Source organism: Hibiscus syriacus, unplaced genomic scaffold, assembly GCF_006381635.1.
Source record: "Hibiscus syriacus cultivar Baekdansim isolate YM2019G1 unplaced genomic scaffold, ASM638163v2 tig00111983_pilon, whole genome shotgun sequence".
Taxonomy (NCBI): Eukaryota; Viridiplantae; Streptophyta; class Magnoliopsida; order Malvales; family Malvaceae; genus Hibiscus; species Hibiscus syriacus.
This window is the reverse complement of record NW_024063228.1, coordinates 743,298-760,197: the sequence shown is the minus strand read 5'-3', so window position 1 is coordinate 760,197 and position 16,900 is coordinate 743,298. Positions and strand designations below refer to the sequence as shown.

General features: G+C 36.2%; 2 protein-coding genes and 1 pseudogene across 5 annotated transcripts; all 3 read right to left on the bottom strand.

Moving 5' to 3' along the window:
* Nucleotides 1–380: 380 nt before the first annotated feature.
* Nucleotides 381–5,397, bottom strand: LOC120173784 (annotated as a pseudogene).
* Nucleotides 5,398–6,586: 1,189 nt separating this feature from the next.
* On the bottom strand, nucleotides 6,587–8,798 carry LOC120173785 (zinc finger protein GAI-ASSOCIATED FACTOR 1-like). 2 transcript variants are annotated; one of them, XM_039180861.1, is made up of 5 exons: nucleotides 8,553–8,797; nucleotides 8,430–8,477; nucleotides 7,760–8,156; nucleotides 7,162–7,638; nucleotides 6,587–7,131 (listed from the first exon to the last, which is right to left on the bottom strand). In XM_039180861.1, the coding sequence occupies exons 1-5, from the start codon at nucleotides 8,617–8,619 to the stop codon at nucleotides 6,669–6,671; spliced, it is 1,452 nt and encodes a 483-aa protein (XP_039036792.1). In that variant the 5' UTR covers nucleotides 8,620–8,797; the 3' UTR covers nucleotides 6,587–6,668. The 2 variants fall into 2 exon arrangements, with proteins under 2 accessions (XP_039036792.1, XP_039036791.1); XM_039180860.1 differs by having other exon boundaries at nucleotides 8,430–8,798.
* Nucleotides 8,799–11,535: 2,737 nt separating this feature from the next.
* LOC120173716 lies at nucleotides 11,536–15,943 on the bottom strand. Of its 3 annotated transcripts, none has more exons than XM_039180800.1 (6): nucleotides 15,790–15,943; nucleotides 15,636–15,645; nucleotides 14,372–14,822; nucleotides 13,998–14,320; nucleotides 11,957–13,766; nucleotides 11,536–11,892 (listed from the first exon to the last, which is right to left on the bottom strand). In XM_039180800.1, exons 1-5 carry the CDS (start codon nucleotides 15,813–15,815, stop codon nucleotides 12,048–12,050), a joined length of 2,529 nt encoding a protein of 842 aa, XP_039036731.1. In that variant the 5' UTR covers nucleotides 15,816–15,943; the 3' UTR covers nucleotides 11,536–11,892; nucleotides 11,957–12,047. The 3 variants fall into 3 exon arrangements, with proteins under 3 accessions (XP_039036731.1, XP_039036732.1, XP_039036733.1); XM_039180801.1 differs by having other exon boundaries at nucleotides 15,600–15,645; nucleotides 15,790–15,922; XM_039180802.1 differs by lacking the exon at nucleotides 15,636–15,645 and having other exon boundaries at nucleotides 15,790–15,908.
* Nucleotides 15,944–16,900: the final 957 nt, after the last annotated feature.

Sequence of the window (16,900 nt, the reverse complement as noted above, 5' to 3'; positions counted from 1 at the left end):
CACTTTCATTTCACGATAGATTGAAAAAAAGAAACACTAAATCGTTTAAATTTATATACTTTTGTCCATGTTTTTCAGCAGTCATTTTATTATTTTAACAAATGTTACATTCCTTAATTAACAAACACAAACAATAAATTATGTTCTTTTAGTTATTTGTGTTAGTTTGTTTATTCGGTTAAAATTAAACGAACAAACATAGACATACTTGGTTCGTAATCATTAGGTTCGTTTACAGGCCTATGTGCCCATAAACATATTTGTAGAATATCCCCTTTTATCATATTTTATGCAAAACAAAAATCACATTTAAGGTGAAAATTTAGAGTTTACTGGAAAGCAAAGGACTAGTGGTATAATACAGAAAATTAGGAGTGAAATAGTAATCAAATTTCAATCCTTGCAATTAAAAACTTTCTTCAACTTTACATGATAGAACTAATCCCAGAAATGAAAAGAAAAGGCCTTTTTGAATATCCACCATCCTCAACATATCACTTAAATTCGAAAAAGACACCAACCAAATTTTAGGCCAAGTACCTAAACGTGTTAGGATTCTCCTTGTCTCTCTCCAGATAGTCTCTTGTGATGAGATCTTCCATCCTCTTCTTGATGGCTTTAATATCAGGCTGCAAATCCCGACCCACATCCTCATCTTAATTAATCTATTATTTTTTAGAATATGACCATATAGATAAAATAGGGTTATAGCATATACCTTGAACATGCGACTCAACTGCTCCACGCATTCTGAAACTAATTGTTGGTGGCCTAAAACCTTTCTACTCTTCATTATGCGCACAATTGCAGCATCAATAGCATAACGGCGATCTTTATCCACATCTTCAACAACTTTCTTCCTTTCATCAACTGGAGGGAGGGGAATCTACGTAGGATAATATACAAAGTTAAGATCTCTTCATACTAATACATGCTCAAGGCAATAATACTATAAAAGACAGGAGTTGCAAGACATTGTCACAGACCTTAATCCTCCTCAACTTGTCGGTGAACTTGGAGTTGAACTCGAAGTAGTCACTCTGGGAGATGGTTTTTGTGATTGGCTCTTTACTTAGAATCTTATACTTGGCACAGCCATAATCTCTGAATAGCTCAGACGATCAGATGCATTGAAGAGCAGAAGGACAGCAGCCTGTTTACATAGGCAACTGGAAATCAGATTCTACCATTTAAGTCAAACATCAGATATCATCAAGAGACAGACATGAACCCAACCTATAACTTCAATTTTTTTAATATAAGGAGTGCAGAGTTCAAAAGTCTGTTTATTACCTGATACGTTGAAACAATCAGCTCGATGTTTTTTTGATCAAACTTGCCATTAATGTGGCAAGTACCCAGAGAGTATATCCATGTAAGCTTTCTGTGTTTTGTTTTTGTTTCATAAAATCCTTTAAAAACTTCTACACACTTCACCTGAAACAATGATATTCCTACATATAAATAAAACTTCTAAACACATTGCGGAGTAAGATATTTAATTCGGTCATCATGCAAATAACATGTTAGAAGCCACTACCATCTCAGCAGGGAGATTGAGATCAAAAGATTTATAACTTGGCCAGAACCCTGTAGTAAGAACAGTAACTGTTAAATCAATCCCAGGATGCGCAGCAGTATTATTCCTAAGATAGTCCTCAAAGCTGGCTTGGTTTTCTCTTGCCAATTGTCAGATCTGTGACCTGTTAGAAAGGCAGAACACAAGTTCCATCAGAAATTTAAGAGAAAAAAACCAGTCCAGACAAATAATAAATTTGAGAAATACAGGCCAACTCACCATGCCCTCCATCTTCGAGGTGAACTGTCCACCGCATTGCTGCTTTAGCTTAGTCAGAATACTCCTTTCATGATCGTCATTTGCACTACGATCAAAAAGTAATCGGCGAGCAAGCTTCTTCCTGTCATTGATAGCACATAGTAGAGGTAGGATCAAAATAAACAATAAGAAATTACACCATAACAGGCTTCCCCCCCCCCCTTCCTGACAAGTGATATGAAACTAATTGACAAAAAAATAATAATAGCCTCACCTGTAGAATTCAGCGAAGAGGTCTTTATCACTAATATAGGCAAGCAGCTTAACTACCTACAGAAACCAAACAGATATTTCAGGATCAATTCCAAATCAGGCATAAATTTAACTTAAGATTGATAAGCTACCTTTTCAAGTGTTTCTTCAATGGCTTCATCACTTAATTTCTCACTTCCACCCTTTTTGAGGATATTATCACAGAAAGTAGCCAAAAGCTCTGCGCTTGAGCTGCCAGTAACAGTTTTGTTGCAGAATACTTCGAAAGCCTCTTTCAAGGCCTATGAACATTTCAACAAAACATGGGTCAGGACTTGGGGGAAACAATGGGATATGATGATCCATAATAGACATTTAGGACTACAATTTAGAACACTAACCTTGTGGAAGAGAGTATGGTTTTGAAAACAGTCGGTCACATATGCCATATACTTATCATGAAGCTCGATTATTTTCCTGATAAGGACCTGGTAATAGCATGCAAATTCTCAACATCTATACTGATTTGAAGAGAATCAGTAGGCAATAAAAGTTGGGATATTTACCTGTTCCTGTGCACCTGAAGAACTTGAGGCCTGTGGAAATGAGTGACTATTAGTACTTAAAACCAGAAACAGGCGAGTATTAGAAACAATAAATTATCATCTATTTTTCTCTCGATGGTGGGGAAATATTAGTCTGTAGTCATAGGGATTTTGCCCCCCCTCCCCCCCAAAGAGAGATAACAAGGGAAGGTTTACAGTTGGTAAATCAAAAGGGTACAGAAGAAATTTAGTACACAAAAAATCCTAACTAACAAATAATTTTATCCAGAAAAAACCTTCATGAATTAACTTCAGTACTGAAGAAAATCAATAAATGTATTCAGCAATCATATTAGCAATCAGAGGACAACAACAAAACTAACCTGGCTACTTGCTGCATCTTCAACCTGCTGGACCAAGGCATTGCCTTCAGCAGTAATATGCTGGAAAAAAAGGCACTCAGAAATGTTCAGTAAAATCAAGGAATAACATAAGAATGATGGCCATTTATCTTGTAGAATAGAATAAAAAGATATTCTGACCTGCTTGAATATATTGGCAACAGGATCCAAGCCTTTGGGTATTTTACAATAAAGCCTATACATTCTAGAAAGATCCTCCACCTAGAAAGTGTAAACAAAGTCAAATAAATAACTGATATCTATTTGCAAAATCAAACAGCCAGAAGCTAAGCCTTGCTAACAAAAAAATGATGCTGCACAATACCTTGTCATCTCTAAGCAAGGCCCTGCATCCTGAATGCTCCTTTTCAAGCAGCCGACTTGCATACACGACCAACAACTCATGTTGCACTTTCTAGAAACAGGATAAACAGCTATTAATAGAGTGCTCTAGAAATTATAGAATTGTCTTCATGGGAACTCTGTTTTATTCTTATTACAGTATTCCATGTTGAATGTCAAAAATGTGGAATATCCATTTAATATACATGCCATCTAAAGAGAATTCCCATGACTTTTATTGTAAAATCTTAGTGACAACTTTCATACATCAAAAAGTATACATTAATGTCCCCTCTTGTGGCGAACAATTAAACAGATTTTCTCTAAAAAAGAAAGTGCAACCCCTCAAGTCAACGTAAGCTCAGAGAAAAAGCTCACCATTAACATATAAATTTACAACAATTCAACAAACCTCTGACAGCTTTGTCTCACTGCTTGAATGCAGGTAGTGAGACACTCTGTCCCTTTCCTTCTTCAGGCATTCTTCAGACTGCAATTAGCATTAAAATAAACGCTATCAGAACCATCTGGGTTAATCAGGGAAAAATTCTTATAGCGTATGGAAAAAAAAGATGCACGAAAATTGTAGCACTTACCTTCAACATGTAATCTGGACAAGAATCTTCCTCAATCCAGCTTGATGCTTTCCGTGAATAGTAAGCACCAGTATCCTGAAGCATGGCTCCTTCAAAATCATCCTCATAATGATCCATTTGTCCCATGCCGATCTCAACAAAAATATCTAAGACATTCTTCAGTAATGCTCGGTCTATCTGCTCTCCCTCACGCTCTTTATCAATCTGATACGAAGTAACCATTCCACTTAAGTTTTATATTCAAAATGTGAATTAAATGTGTAAACTTACAAGGACAATTAAATACAATTAACCATGACACAATGATGTAAACTTACAAGGACAATTACAGCATCTCTTACTTTTTTATGCACTTCCTGATATACCTGAAATGAGTAAAACATATAATACATAGTTAAAAGTAAACTGGAAATAATAGGCAGCTAACTCTAAAATCCAACTCATCATAGCAGAATCAGTATCATATATAAGTGTAACTTGAAGAACTAATAACAAACCAGATCACGGAAGCAGGTCAGTCCAACTTCATTAAGTGCGGGGAGTGATCTCCGGGCAATGAAGTAGCGATCAAGGTAATGGAAGAAGCGTGATAGCCACCTGACCATTACTTTATGGTTGGCCCATCTCTTAACAAGCTCTCTGAGCATGAACTCATCATGCTTCTCCCTTAAAGATGGCAATACCTGATCTTAGAAAAGAAGGGAAATTTGAGGGGAACAGGGTATAATTGGCTCAGAAAAGTAGATAAAAAGCCTTCATATTCTATTGGAGAAAACTATTAAAACTAGAATTTACCAAAGTATTCAAGAACAAAATCATAAAACTTAAAAACAATTACTAAATCAACTTGTAAACTACTATATTAAATAACAATATAGTCTATGAAATATCAAACAAATGCTAACAAAATTATCTGAGCGTGGAAGTTCAAATGGAGCAATTGACACGCAGAGTTCCATTCAGCCAGGTATAGGCAGAATAAAAGATGTTAGCAAAGTCCATTTCTTTTTCAATAAGCATTTCCGTAAGATTTCACAAAGATAATACCAGTTCCAATAGTTTCACGTAAAATGGTAATCTATATACGGAGCAAGACAGACAAGTAGTCAGCACCAAAAATGTTAGCTAACATAAAAACAAATTCCTTACCGTTGAAGTAATATATTCTTCAAATGACTCACGGTACTTGTCATAAAGCTGTTGAGAATAATCATGAGGTGGCTTTTGAGTGCACATGTTGTAGATGGTCCTATAGTAGTTTCAATCAAGGAAAAACGATGAGAATCGAGATACCAGATAACTAAGCTAGAAAAACAAAATCAGAAAAACTTGAAAATAAGAATTGAGGAATACGTATAAAGCATCATATATTCTTCTGAGCTAAATGGAGGCTCCGGCAAGCCTTCTAAAATCCTCTTCAGCTTTGTGATCCCCTTATGCATATAATCCCATCCCTGATCCAATTCGATAATCTTGCGCTCCATTTTCCTAAAAGTGGAGCAAAAATTTCTTCAAATTAAAACCTGAAAAGCCCTAGCATTGACAAAAAATCACGGAAACCAAACAATCAAACCATATCAACAAATTTGGAAGATAAACAACTCAACCTTCCAATTTCCATATAGATAAACCAAATAATAATATATCAAGGGATAAAGGTCAAACATTGACGAAAAAACCCTATCAACAGAGCAAAAGAAGCCCAAGGACCAGCAAAAAAATATAATTTCTACACAATGTCACCTCAAACGAAGCTGTACCCACAAATAAAATATATCCCAATAATCGATCAAGCAAAAAAAAATTTATAAAAGAAGAAAACTAAAACTGATCGGAAAGTATTGAAAATATTGAAAAATTAATCGATCGGGCAAAAAATATATTGAGAATAATCGGAAAAAGCGTACCAGAAATACGATCGATGAGTAGTTCAATGAAAGAAACCCTAACCCTATCGCTAAAGAAGAATCGAGTCGCAAAGGGCAATTGGAGGATAGGAAAGTGATTATGGAAGAGACGAATGGTTGAAAAAAGGCAGTAGAAAAAGAACAGAGGGCCTTTCTTTTGCGAGAATTCGTTTTCGACCCCAATTGAAAAGTTTAGCCCTTTTGACCTCCCCAGATTTCGCCTTCGCTACTTTGGTGGTTAAAAGCTTTGGGCTTTGATTTGAGGAAACTATGGGCTTTTAATTGGGCTGGAGAAGAGATATAGTAGAGAGCAAATAATCACTTAAAAAATTATATCATACGTATTTTGATTTAATTCGATATAATAATGTTAATTTTTTTTTTATGAAAATCATATTTTAGATTGGGTCATTTTTTTTTAAAATTTAGACGGGTCAAATTTGAATTTAAGGAGAACTCATCCTATCTCAATAAATTTATGAAAATATATATTTTTATGTATGTATATATTATTAATTAAATTCTGATAAAAATATATGTAAAAAATTAATATATAAGTTATTAGAATTATAATATTAAATTAAATGTTACTTTAGATTTTAGTTGTATGCTATTAAATTAAACAGATTAATATTTTTATTTAATTATTTTTTCTATTTTTAAAAAAAATTATGTGAAAATTCTTACGAGTTGATTTGAAACTATCCGCTGTTTCATATTCAAATGTGTGTAAAAGATGGAGCACGTGGAGAACACTTTTCCTTTGAATATAAGCTTTGTCACCATACTAGAGTAATGAGATCTTCAAGGCAAAAGCTGTAGGTTCTCAGACATCCCAGATGGGCTTTTCAATGACTGAATCCCCCATGTGGGAGCTGTTGTTGGAAAGGGTTTATCATTGGCAATCTATGTTGCTGAAGGTGTTCTTCATGCATATTGGTTGGCCTTGACCCTCCGATCCCCATGAAATCGAGTGTCGTCATGTTACTTCCTCCACCGCTCACTCCGAACACAGACGGAACCGTCGAGTTCCTTTCCATTGCCTGGGATCTTCCTTGTACTAGCCCGGAGCTATCACTGTTATCTCCATGTTCCATGTTGTTCATCAAGCCTTGGTTTCGTTCAGCTCCATTCATGAACATGTTGGTGGTGAACATTCCCATATCAGTCATTGCTCCTGTGGTGACATTGAAAAGCTGTGCCATTTCGTTAGGGGCTTGACCGATCCCAACCATGCTTGACTGATGATCGGTGTGTGATGGGAAATGATCGTATGATGATGTATTCTGTTGCTGAATCCCATCCACCATGCTACTAGCAAAGCTTTTTTGCATCATGGGCGAGTTTATACTATTACTTGCGGTTGCACCCATTTGAGCTGCTTTCTGTAGCAAAGCTGTTGCAGACATGTAGGGTGACCCGGAAACTTGGCAACCACTTATGCTGTCCTGTAAATAATTGAAGCTAGATGAGCTATTCGAACTAAGTTGTAAGCTCGAGGGCGACGAGGGAATGCTTCTCGGACCGCAGAATAAACTGCCCGAGCTGCTCGAAAACATGCCTCCTCCTATGTTCATGGACTTAAACGGCATCGGTACGAGCTCTTGAGGAAGAGATTTGAGCGTGTTCTTCGAGTCGAAGTTGTTGAAATCAGATATTCCCATAGATGCATTCACATTGCTCATTGGCATCGATGGCATCAGCTCCGTCAGTTGGTTCGATGATCCGATATTGTTCATCAGTGCTCCATGGTTTAACTTGTTGTTCTCTTCAGCTAATGCATCACAGAAAGCTCTGTGTGTGATAAAGCTGTCTCTCCTGCATAAAGAACAAGCAGTGGATAAAGATCTTGATAAGAAAACAGAACATTTGTTAGCAGAGCTTACAAACGAATCATATAATTAATGCAATGTCTTGAAGTTAAGCACGTAAATTAAACCTCGAGAAGATGGTTCCACAGTCACATTTGTATTCCTTAGTACCACAGGTCTTTTGATGAGCTTTCCAATCGGATTGAACCGCGTATTTCTTCGAGCACTTGTCGCATTTCCACTTCTTCTCGCCATGCTTACGGCTAAAATGCTTCTTGATCCCAGTAAGGTCACCTAGTGCGCGAGCCGGGTTGTGGTGGACGCAACTCGGCTCGGGGCATATGTAGACTCGTTTCTTGACCTCGGTCGTCGTCCTTTGCTTTAACTTCCAAGGAAGATTGTGACCTCGTCGGTGCAGTTGCAGGTTCTGGTCCCTCTGGAACCCTTTGTTGCATATCTCACATACAAATCGATTCGTGGCCATGAGCGTTGTCGGTGATAGAGCAATAACTTCAGCAGCTGGATCTGATTCAGAACCAGAATTAATAAGAAATTTTCGTAACTGTATATAGTAAAATAGCCAATGGCCCCATATAACAACAGTCCGAAACAAACAGGAAGTGAAAAGTGCAATCAAACAAACAGTTTCTTCCTAGCAAATTATTGTAAATCCCATAGCAATAATTGAACCCTTTTCTTTCCCAAAAGCATAGAACACCCAAACCCATGTTTTTTTTTATTATAAGATCATATGAAAGAAAATAACATGAAATCAGCATAGAAAAATGGGATCTTTGCCTGGAGTTCCTGGTAAATTTCTTTTCTTCTTAACTGCTTGAAGTGGCTGTTGGGAGGATGAGCCATTGCTGTTTGAAGCAGCTGAAGCTGATGCTGGAAAGTTATTGGTTTGCAGCTGTGGTTTCCGCAGGACTTCCTCTCCTGTGTTCCCTGAAGAGAAGCTTCCATCATCACCTGTAATATTTGACATATTTGGAACCGATAGGGTTGACGATTATATACACACACAAACAAGATTGCCTGTTTCCTTTGATTTTCCTTTGGCTCCAAAATCTATTGGTGGTGGTGGTGGTGGAAACTAATCAAAAAGTGGGGCTTGTATTTTGGTGAACATAAAAATCAGGGTTACTGTAGAGGAAGACAAAACAAAAGCAGGGAATTGATATATCCTTGGTTTCTTTTGAAAGAAGAGAGAGCTCTAGTTGACATAGGAAGTAACATTGCCAACAAGGTCTTATTTGGCTTTATATAATTATATATGAACATGGTTCAAATTTGAATATGACAACTCCATCCTATTTGCCCTAATTTTTCTTTCTTTTTAATTTCATTGCCATTTCCTTATTTGATTTCAATATAAAATTCTTCAATATCTGATGATAATAATAAGATACGTTAAATTTTATTTTAATTAAAAATACACTCTCCCAAGACTATTATTTTCATCATCAAAGACTCAAATAAAGACCCTAAACCTAATATATATAAGCCAATTGGAAAAAAATGGAAAATCCCATTAACATATTAATCTTACTTGTCTTACTTGATGTTTATTGTTCAGTGTTTTGAGTTTCAAGTTCTTATGGCCTACTATTAGATGATGTTTAACATATGGATTAGAAGTTGACAGAGATTTAACTGATTGAAAATAAAGGAGGTTAATTGATCGTTTATGATTCATGATCTTGATATCAGACTGAGGGTCGACATTGATCTATTATTCTAAGTTTGAACTCAAACCTCTAATAATAACGTCTCTTTAATTACTAAGATCGTTTGGTCCGTGCTCCATAAAAGTATTATTATAATAATAATTATTATTAGTATCCCTTGGAATTGTCTCATAATAACATTAAGGAAATGTTTTAACATAAATCACCAGAAGCCTGGCTTTTTAGAAAGAGAAACAACAAAGAGACAGAAAGAAGAATGATGAAGCATCGGCTAAGTTATAAAACTATGGTCAATACCTATTTTCTCAAACATCTGCTACATCTCCATCACCAACAATAATATTTACAAATAAAAAAATAAAAATTGCTTAGTTATCATCGATTGCTGATAGATATATTTTATGAAGGAAACACAACAATGTCAAGGCACAGATGTTTTTTTTTATAACTAAAGGACAGGAGTAAGCACAATTTCAGATGCTGGAATGTAACAAATGCTGCAATAATTTAGAACCAACCGGGTTGCTAATCGACATTAGCCAAGCAACCCCATGCATAAAAACAAAACAAAAGACAAAGACGGCGTTGTGTTCTTTCTTGTTTTTAAAATATTTTTTTCGCATGAAAGTGAGGTTTGATCGAGGTGAATCAACACTAATGAATACTCTTTTGTTTGTTGAAATGGACGCGCTCTTTGCGATAAAGAAAAGCAATGTTATTGATAATTGATGGGCTAAAATGGCAAGAACTTTGGTTTCCTATATTCATATCAATATAATTAAAAGATTTAACACATGCATTTAGTATCTAAATTAAACATTTTCTTTCAAGTTGGTATTTAAAAAAAGTTTATTCTCAAATTGATACTTAAATTAGACACTTTCTCTTACATTGATACCACCATAATTTTTTCCTCCAAGTTGATACCCGAACTTTAATTTCATTCATTGTTTTCATATTTTTTTTATTAACGGTGTTAATTTTTAATGACAATACTATCGATTTGTAGTATGATATTATATTGTCATATCATCAAAAAATTAACATTATTAATAAAAAAATATAAAAGCAATTGATGTAATTAAAGTTTAGGAATTCAAAAGAATAAATATTCTTTAAATATAATTTAAAAGATAATACCCAGTTCATGTATCAAATTTAAGTTTATTTAAAAATATTTTAGTTATATATTTTTATATTCATCAATTCCTAACTTATTGATGGAAGATACTGCGAAAATACAATATAAAAATGAACAACCAAACTCAGTTTATTCTATTTATAATATTAACATTGGTCTCTAAAATGGTAAAACTTTCGAGATAATATTCTGGAAGAAATTAATTCATGAGATAATACACTCCCAAGATTAATTGCTCAAATAGGGTGAAATCCACAGTGTTGGTCGTAGGTCGTCATGCCTTCCGGGCGACCTACTAGGTCGCCATGTCTTCCCGGCGAGCTACGAGAGATTGCATGTGCCATGCACGTCCCAACACGCTGGGCATCCGAGGCCATCCGACCGAGCTATGCGAGAGCATCCGAGGCCATCCGACCGAGGCCAGCCGAACGAGCTATGCGAGGGCATCCGAGCGAGCAAGCAAGGGTAGGTCGCCCGAAGTGCATGGCGACCTATGTGTTGAGACGTGCATGTGCCATGCAACACGTTCATTCTCTCTGTGAGTTTGCTGGGAAGCTGGCCACGTAGTAGGTCGCTCGGAAGACATAACGACCTACGGTCAACACTGTGGATTTCACCCTATTTAAGCAATTAATCTGAAGAGTGCATTATCTCGTGAATTAATTTCTTCCAGAACATTATCTCGAAAGTTTTACCCTCTAAAGGATTATATATATATATATATATATATAACTTATCATCTCATTGAATTAGACCAACTAGTAATAATTAAGAACACCCCTTTGACTCATTAAAGATAAAATATAAAAGAAGCATTGTTTAATTAGACAAACAAAGCAATTTGGGATTAGAATTATAGCATTAAATTAATGATTAACATCATCATCAATCTACCACCGCCCTAATGAACGTGGGGTCTCTCAAGTCTTATCCATGCGAGGAGAAATTATCAGCTAGCTCTATGCTCAAAAATGGAAATGGACCCAATACTCTTGTATCTGCATGCATGGTCCTTCCATGCATTTGACCATGTCTTCAAGACACTTTTTTTTTCTTTTGAAAACTAAGATTTCTTTCCAAGACCAAACACACTTTACTTCACAACAGGACGATTTTGTTAAGTTTGGACAACATGATTTTATATTAGAAAGAGAGAAATTAACTGGAAAAATAACAGTCATCTGTTTGCGGGTCAAATTATCAAGAAGACAGTAAGAACCACCAGTGCTAATTGTTTGTAGGCTGGAAAAGGCCCTTCTTTTCTGATGAGATTATGACCCCAAATCAGATCAACATCGGTTGACGCCGACTTATGTTTAAGATGAACATGTTTGGAACTTCCAGGTTTTCGCCGGACGTTGGTCACGGATCTGCAGTTAGTTGCAGCGAATACATGATTGACTAGGGAAATGCAAAAAACAAAATCAGTGATCACCGGAAAGCACAATGCTTCGGAGGGCATGGAGGGGTGTGTGGTTTCATTCTAGAACAGTTTGTATATCGCGATTCTCCCGCTCATTCCTCGAAGTATCGGATTATGATGTGAGACTGACTGGATGTTTTCTTGGCACTCCAGAAACCATCCTATGTTTCACCCATGTTGGAGTTATTAGCACCATTTCTAAAATTGGCAATAACATGAGGCCTCGAAAGTACTCTTCGAGAGTTATTCTGGGAAGCCTCTGCTGGCTTTCTCTTCCTCTTGGGATTGAAGAACCCACATTCGAGAGCTTCCAATGCTTTTGTGGTTAATGGTCGGTTCCTAGTACTCTGCCTCCGGTTTTGCGGTGTTGGATGCTGATTGACCTCTGCACCTTTATCAGGAATCTTCGAATTCAATGACTCACGCTGCACTGTTACCTCAGACTGAAAGAATGATATATGTGAATACGAATTGTCACTATTTTGAACCATCTCTGAGATGAAGGGTCCATCGGTTTCAAAATCCGTTGAAACTTGAGGAACATTTAAGTCTATCAATGTATGTGCCCGAGTCTTTGTCGGAAATCCTTCTATATGCAGGCAGTTTTCAGAAACAATGCCTTCCTTTCTCTGGTCAGGACTGCCTTTAGACAGAGAACTCGCAGGTGACAAGTTTTGTGATCCCACTTGAATAACCATATCTTCAGAAGAATCGGGTGAATTAGACCTACGGTGTGAATTGTCTTCATTTAACATCCTGTCAACTGAAATATTTTCAACACTGCAGCCAGATTCTCCATTAATACAATCAGTTAAAACCCGCAGTTTAGTAACAGGAACAGAATATCTTGAATCGCTAGGCTTCACCTTTTGGCTGAAATCATTCTTCTCAGCCTTCTCTTCCAGGTCATGAAGCAGACTTCTGCTTTGGTTTTCTTGATTTTTCGCTGATATAATGCTTGTATTAGAGGTGTGGGGAATAACAATATTTGAGTTGCTATTTACACAATCTGATATGTCGACACATTCTCTCCCATTAGCCAGGGCAGCCTCGGGGGCATTTGTAGTACTAGTCTCTTCTGTTTCATCTTCAGAGTCATCCGATGTATCCTCCTCAGAATCGCTGGAAATACTAGAGGGGGTGGATAAGCTAGTAGCGTCAAGAGGTAAGCGTCTTACCTCTCTAACTTTGGATCGTTCAGCCCCCCTGACCAAACTAGTATCTACAATTGTAAACTTCATTAGATCTCGGATGCAGCCAGATTTTTGCGGCTTGAGGTAACAATTACGTTTATCTTTTGTAGTATTAGTATCAGGATCTTGTTTTATTACAGGGTCCAACTTATTTTCTAGGCCATCTCCGCTGCCTTTCGGCCCTTCATTTTCAAGCTCAAGAAGGCCCGATTCTGATGCAACTTTATTAAGAACATCACTAACGGAATCAAAATAATGGTCACCTTTCAATAGTCTCCTCCTTGAAAACTTCTTAACACCAGGTACAAGGAACACCAGCGAATTCTTTAAACCAGAAAAAGCCTGATCTTTTGGCTGTTCAGAGTGCCAACCCCTAGCTAAAAGTCGAGGCCAAACAGCTTCCCAGAAAAGATCATTAGATCTAGCTTTGCTCAACCTAAAATCTCCAGTTAGGAACTTGATAATCTCTACTGATGTAAGACTAGAACAAGCTTTGCCAACTGGTATTTCGGGACGAAAAGAAACTACATGATTCACTTTTACTGGCTCCATAGCATTGCCAGTGAGGTCTAGCTTTCCTTTGCCAATACTTACGGCTTTTATGAGCATACCGATGCCTACTGTGTTCCTTATAGCGAATACATATTCCTCGAAGGTAACTTTTCCCTCACCAAATTTCTTAGAAACCTACAACAATTGGAATTCATAAAACATCATGGTGAAATATTTTCTCCGAAAAACAATAGACTAAATATAGCTGCAAAATCATGTTCAAAAGTACAGCAGTAAACTGAGAATATACCAAAAGTAAAGTAGACTCCAAAAGATGTTCTTGATAGGTAGGTAAGAATCACCGGTAATATTCTTACAGAAAGATCATATGACTAGGTTTTTAGTATAGAAAAGTCAGGAAAATACCTCGAGCAACATATCTTGACATTCTTTCGAAATATGAGAAAATAATCGAGATAATAATTCATGTTGCCTCCACCCTGTGAACAGCTTTTGTCCATGAACACAACGTCTGCTTCGTAACTTTCGGCATTCTGACCATCTCCGATATCCATCAGACTTGTAAAATTTTCCATAATAGAAAGACAATATCTCTCCCATGCCTTTACTCTCAACAATTTTTTTCACAAGGATAAGGTTTTTTCCGAAGATGTATAGCCCAAGAAGAAAACTGTCAAGTTCGATACCCTTCCATACTTCACTAGAAGAGCCTGGAAGAGGACAAGCACTTCTATCTTCCTGATTCAGCTTTGATTTTGGCTCTATTGGGAGGAGTAAGTCGGAATCCATCTTAGCCCGATTTATAGGTTGAAGCTCAGAATTCTCTTCCATGACTTTCCTATCACCTAATGTAGGATATAGATTTTCAACGTTATACTCTCCACAGCCATGGCTCGAAGTAATGCGTCTCTCATCAATGTTTTCAAATTCAGAAGCACCATTTATGCTTTCAACTTCAGTCTTTGTCCAGAAAAGAGGGATGGGCAACCCCATTGGAAAGGGGTTTGGCACATTCGTTATGGCAGTTGAATCCACTGGCTGCATTACAACCTGTAAACTCCGACATTTGCCAACTAGAGGTCGAATTTCCGCTTGGTATTGATCTCCGACACGAGGAATCAGCTGTGGATCTCCAGAAATTTCATCCAAAAGGGAACACGAAGCAAGTGATTTTTCAGATGGTTCATATTCAATGCCCTCCATGTCATTATCCAAGAGAGTGATGTCCATCTGCTTAAGAATTGAGCCAAAAAAAAATTAAACTTTAATAATTTATTATGCCAAACCTACACGTAAATGCTAAAGTAAACTCCTTTGAAGCTATATGCCAAATATAATTTCTCTAAAGCAACAATTTTTGTTCGAGATCGAAAAAACAGAGGAATCGTTCGGTGAGTAAAAAACTATAATTACCAGCATTCATCAAAAAGAAAGTTACAGTTTTGCAGACTAAGTTCATCAAAAATACATCATAATCATCTCATGAACATATATGCATTCAAAATATACATAAAATTAAACCGAAATCAGCAATGAAACTTCCAACATAGTTCTGGAAGCCGAAAAATCGGAAGCCCTTAATCCGAGCATGAAGCCTCATCATTGCAATCGAAATAGATACCATTCATATTTCTAGTAATCTAAACTATCAACAGAGAGAACCAAAACCAACTGGTAACCGACATTGAGCTTCCAAGGCACATACTCATATACTGATTGAGCAGATTAAAAACAAACAAACAAAAAGCTTAAATCTAAATCTAAACTACCCTAACGACACATAGCTGTCAGTTCGTCAATGTCGAACAATCTCATCGAAACTCGAGAGTAACATGTCCATTGTTTCAGTGAAAAACAAACATGCAATTCCCTTTGATTAAACACATAACAAATTAAACAAATAGAGAAAACTGTAAGAAAAGACAGATTAACCGATAAACAGTTGGTAATAAATGTATATAAACATGCAAAAAGAAGGATTTTTTTAAAAGAAAACATATAGCTAACCTTCGTATAAGGAACTCCTGGTTAAAATCCACGTACAAAAACCAACCTGGGAAAAATGGGTCTTCTTTGTTATACATATATAAACCTCGATTCACTCTTCTTTTTTCTTTACTTTTTTTTACAATAAATAAAACTACAATAAATAAATAAAAGAAAAGAACAAACCCGACAAAGTAAAGGTCTTGGTTACCTTGTGAAAGAGAGGTTAGCTTTCATGAATACGAAAACAAGTTGAATTCTTGAGGACTTGGCAGAGAGAGAGATAACAATAAGAGAGCAAAGAAGGAAAATTCTCTGTGGTTTTTGCTGCTAAGTTAAAAGGAGAGGAAAATGAAGAGAGAGAGAGAAGAACGAAGATTAACGCCTGTGTTCGGTTTGATTTATGAGAGTTGAGACCACACGCGGTCGTAGGTAGGTTTTGATACGTGGGTTAAATGACCAAAAGGGACATGTCTAATTGCCTTACGTTGCCTTTGGACAATCCTATTTTAGGAAATTTGGGGCAGTGTCTCGTTTTTTTTATTTATGTTTCTAATAAAAACATATACAAATTTAAATGTTTTGATTTCATAAAGGTGACAAAAATCACGAGATAATATTTTTAAAATAAAAAATTCTTGAGATAATATAGTTGAAGGATTAATTACTGAGACAAGGTGCTTTTTACAATAAAAAAATTGGACGCTAAATGTTCCGGGTGACTTATGCAGGTCGTCATATCCTCCATACGTCGTGCAGAACGATCAAGCTGTAAGTCGCCATGCACGTACAGCGAAACTGTAGGTCACCATGCACGCCTTCAAACTTTTCACCACATGAATCTGCAACAGAGAAGGAGGTAGAGAAAGGCTACAGCAGTGGAGGAGAAGAGAGCAACGGTGAATGATACTATTCATAATACATTATTTGGAAAAATAATTTTTCTCCTTCCCCATTTCAGTCATTCTTTATTTTCAAAGCTCCATGGGAGCAAAATTGCCGGAAAAGTTTTATGGGTTAAAAATAAAAACAAGCGGCGATTTATTGATAAGAAGGAAATAAAATCAATAATTCATGTATATAATGGTGAAGCATATTATATTTTTAAATCCGAAATATTTTTATTTAAATTTTAAAACTGATATTATTTGAACGAAATTTAATATTTAAATATAATAAATATTTAACTTCAAAAACAATATAAATAAAATCTTAAAAATACTTTTAGAAGAAAGACATATAAATCCTTGAAATTAATCTTTATTCACTATAAAATCAACATTCCCAATACCTCAGTTTTAAAAAAAACACTTAACAAAACT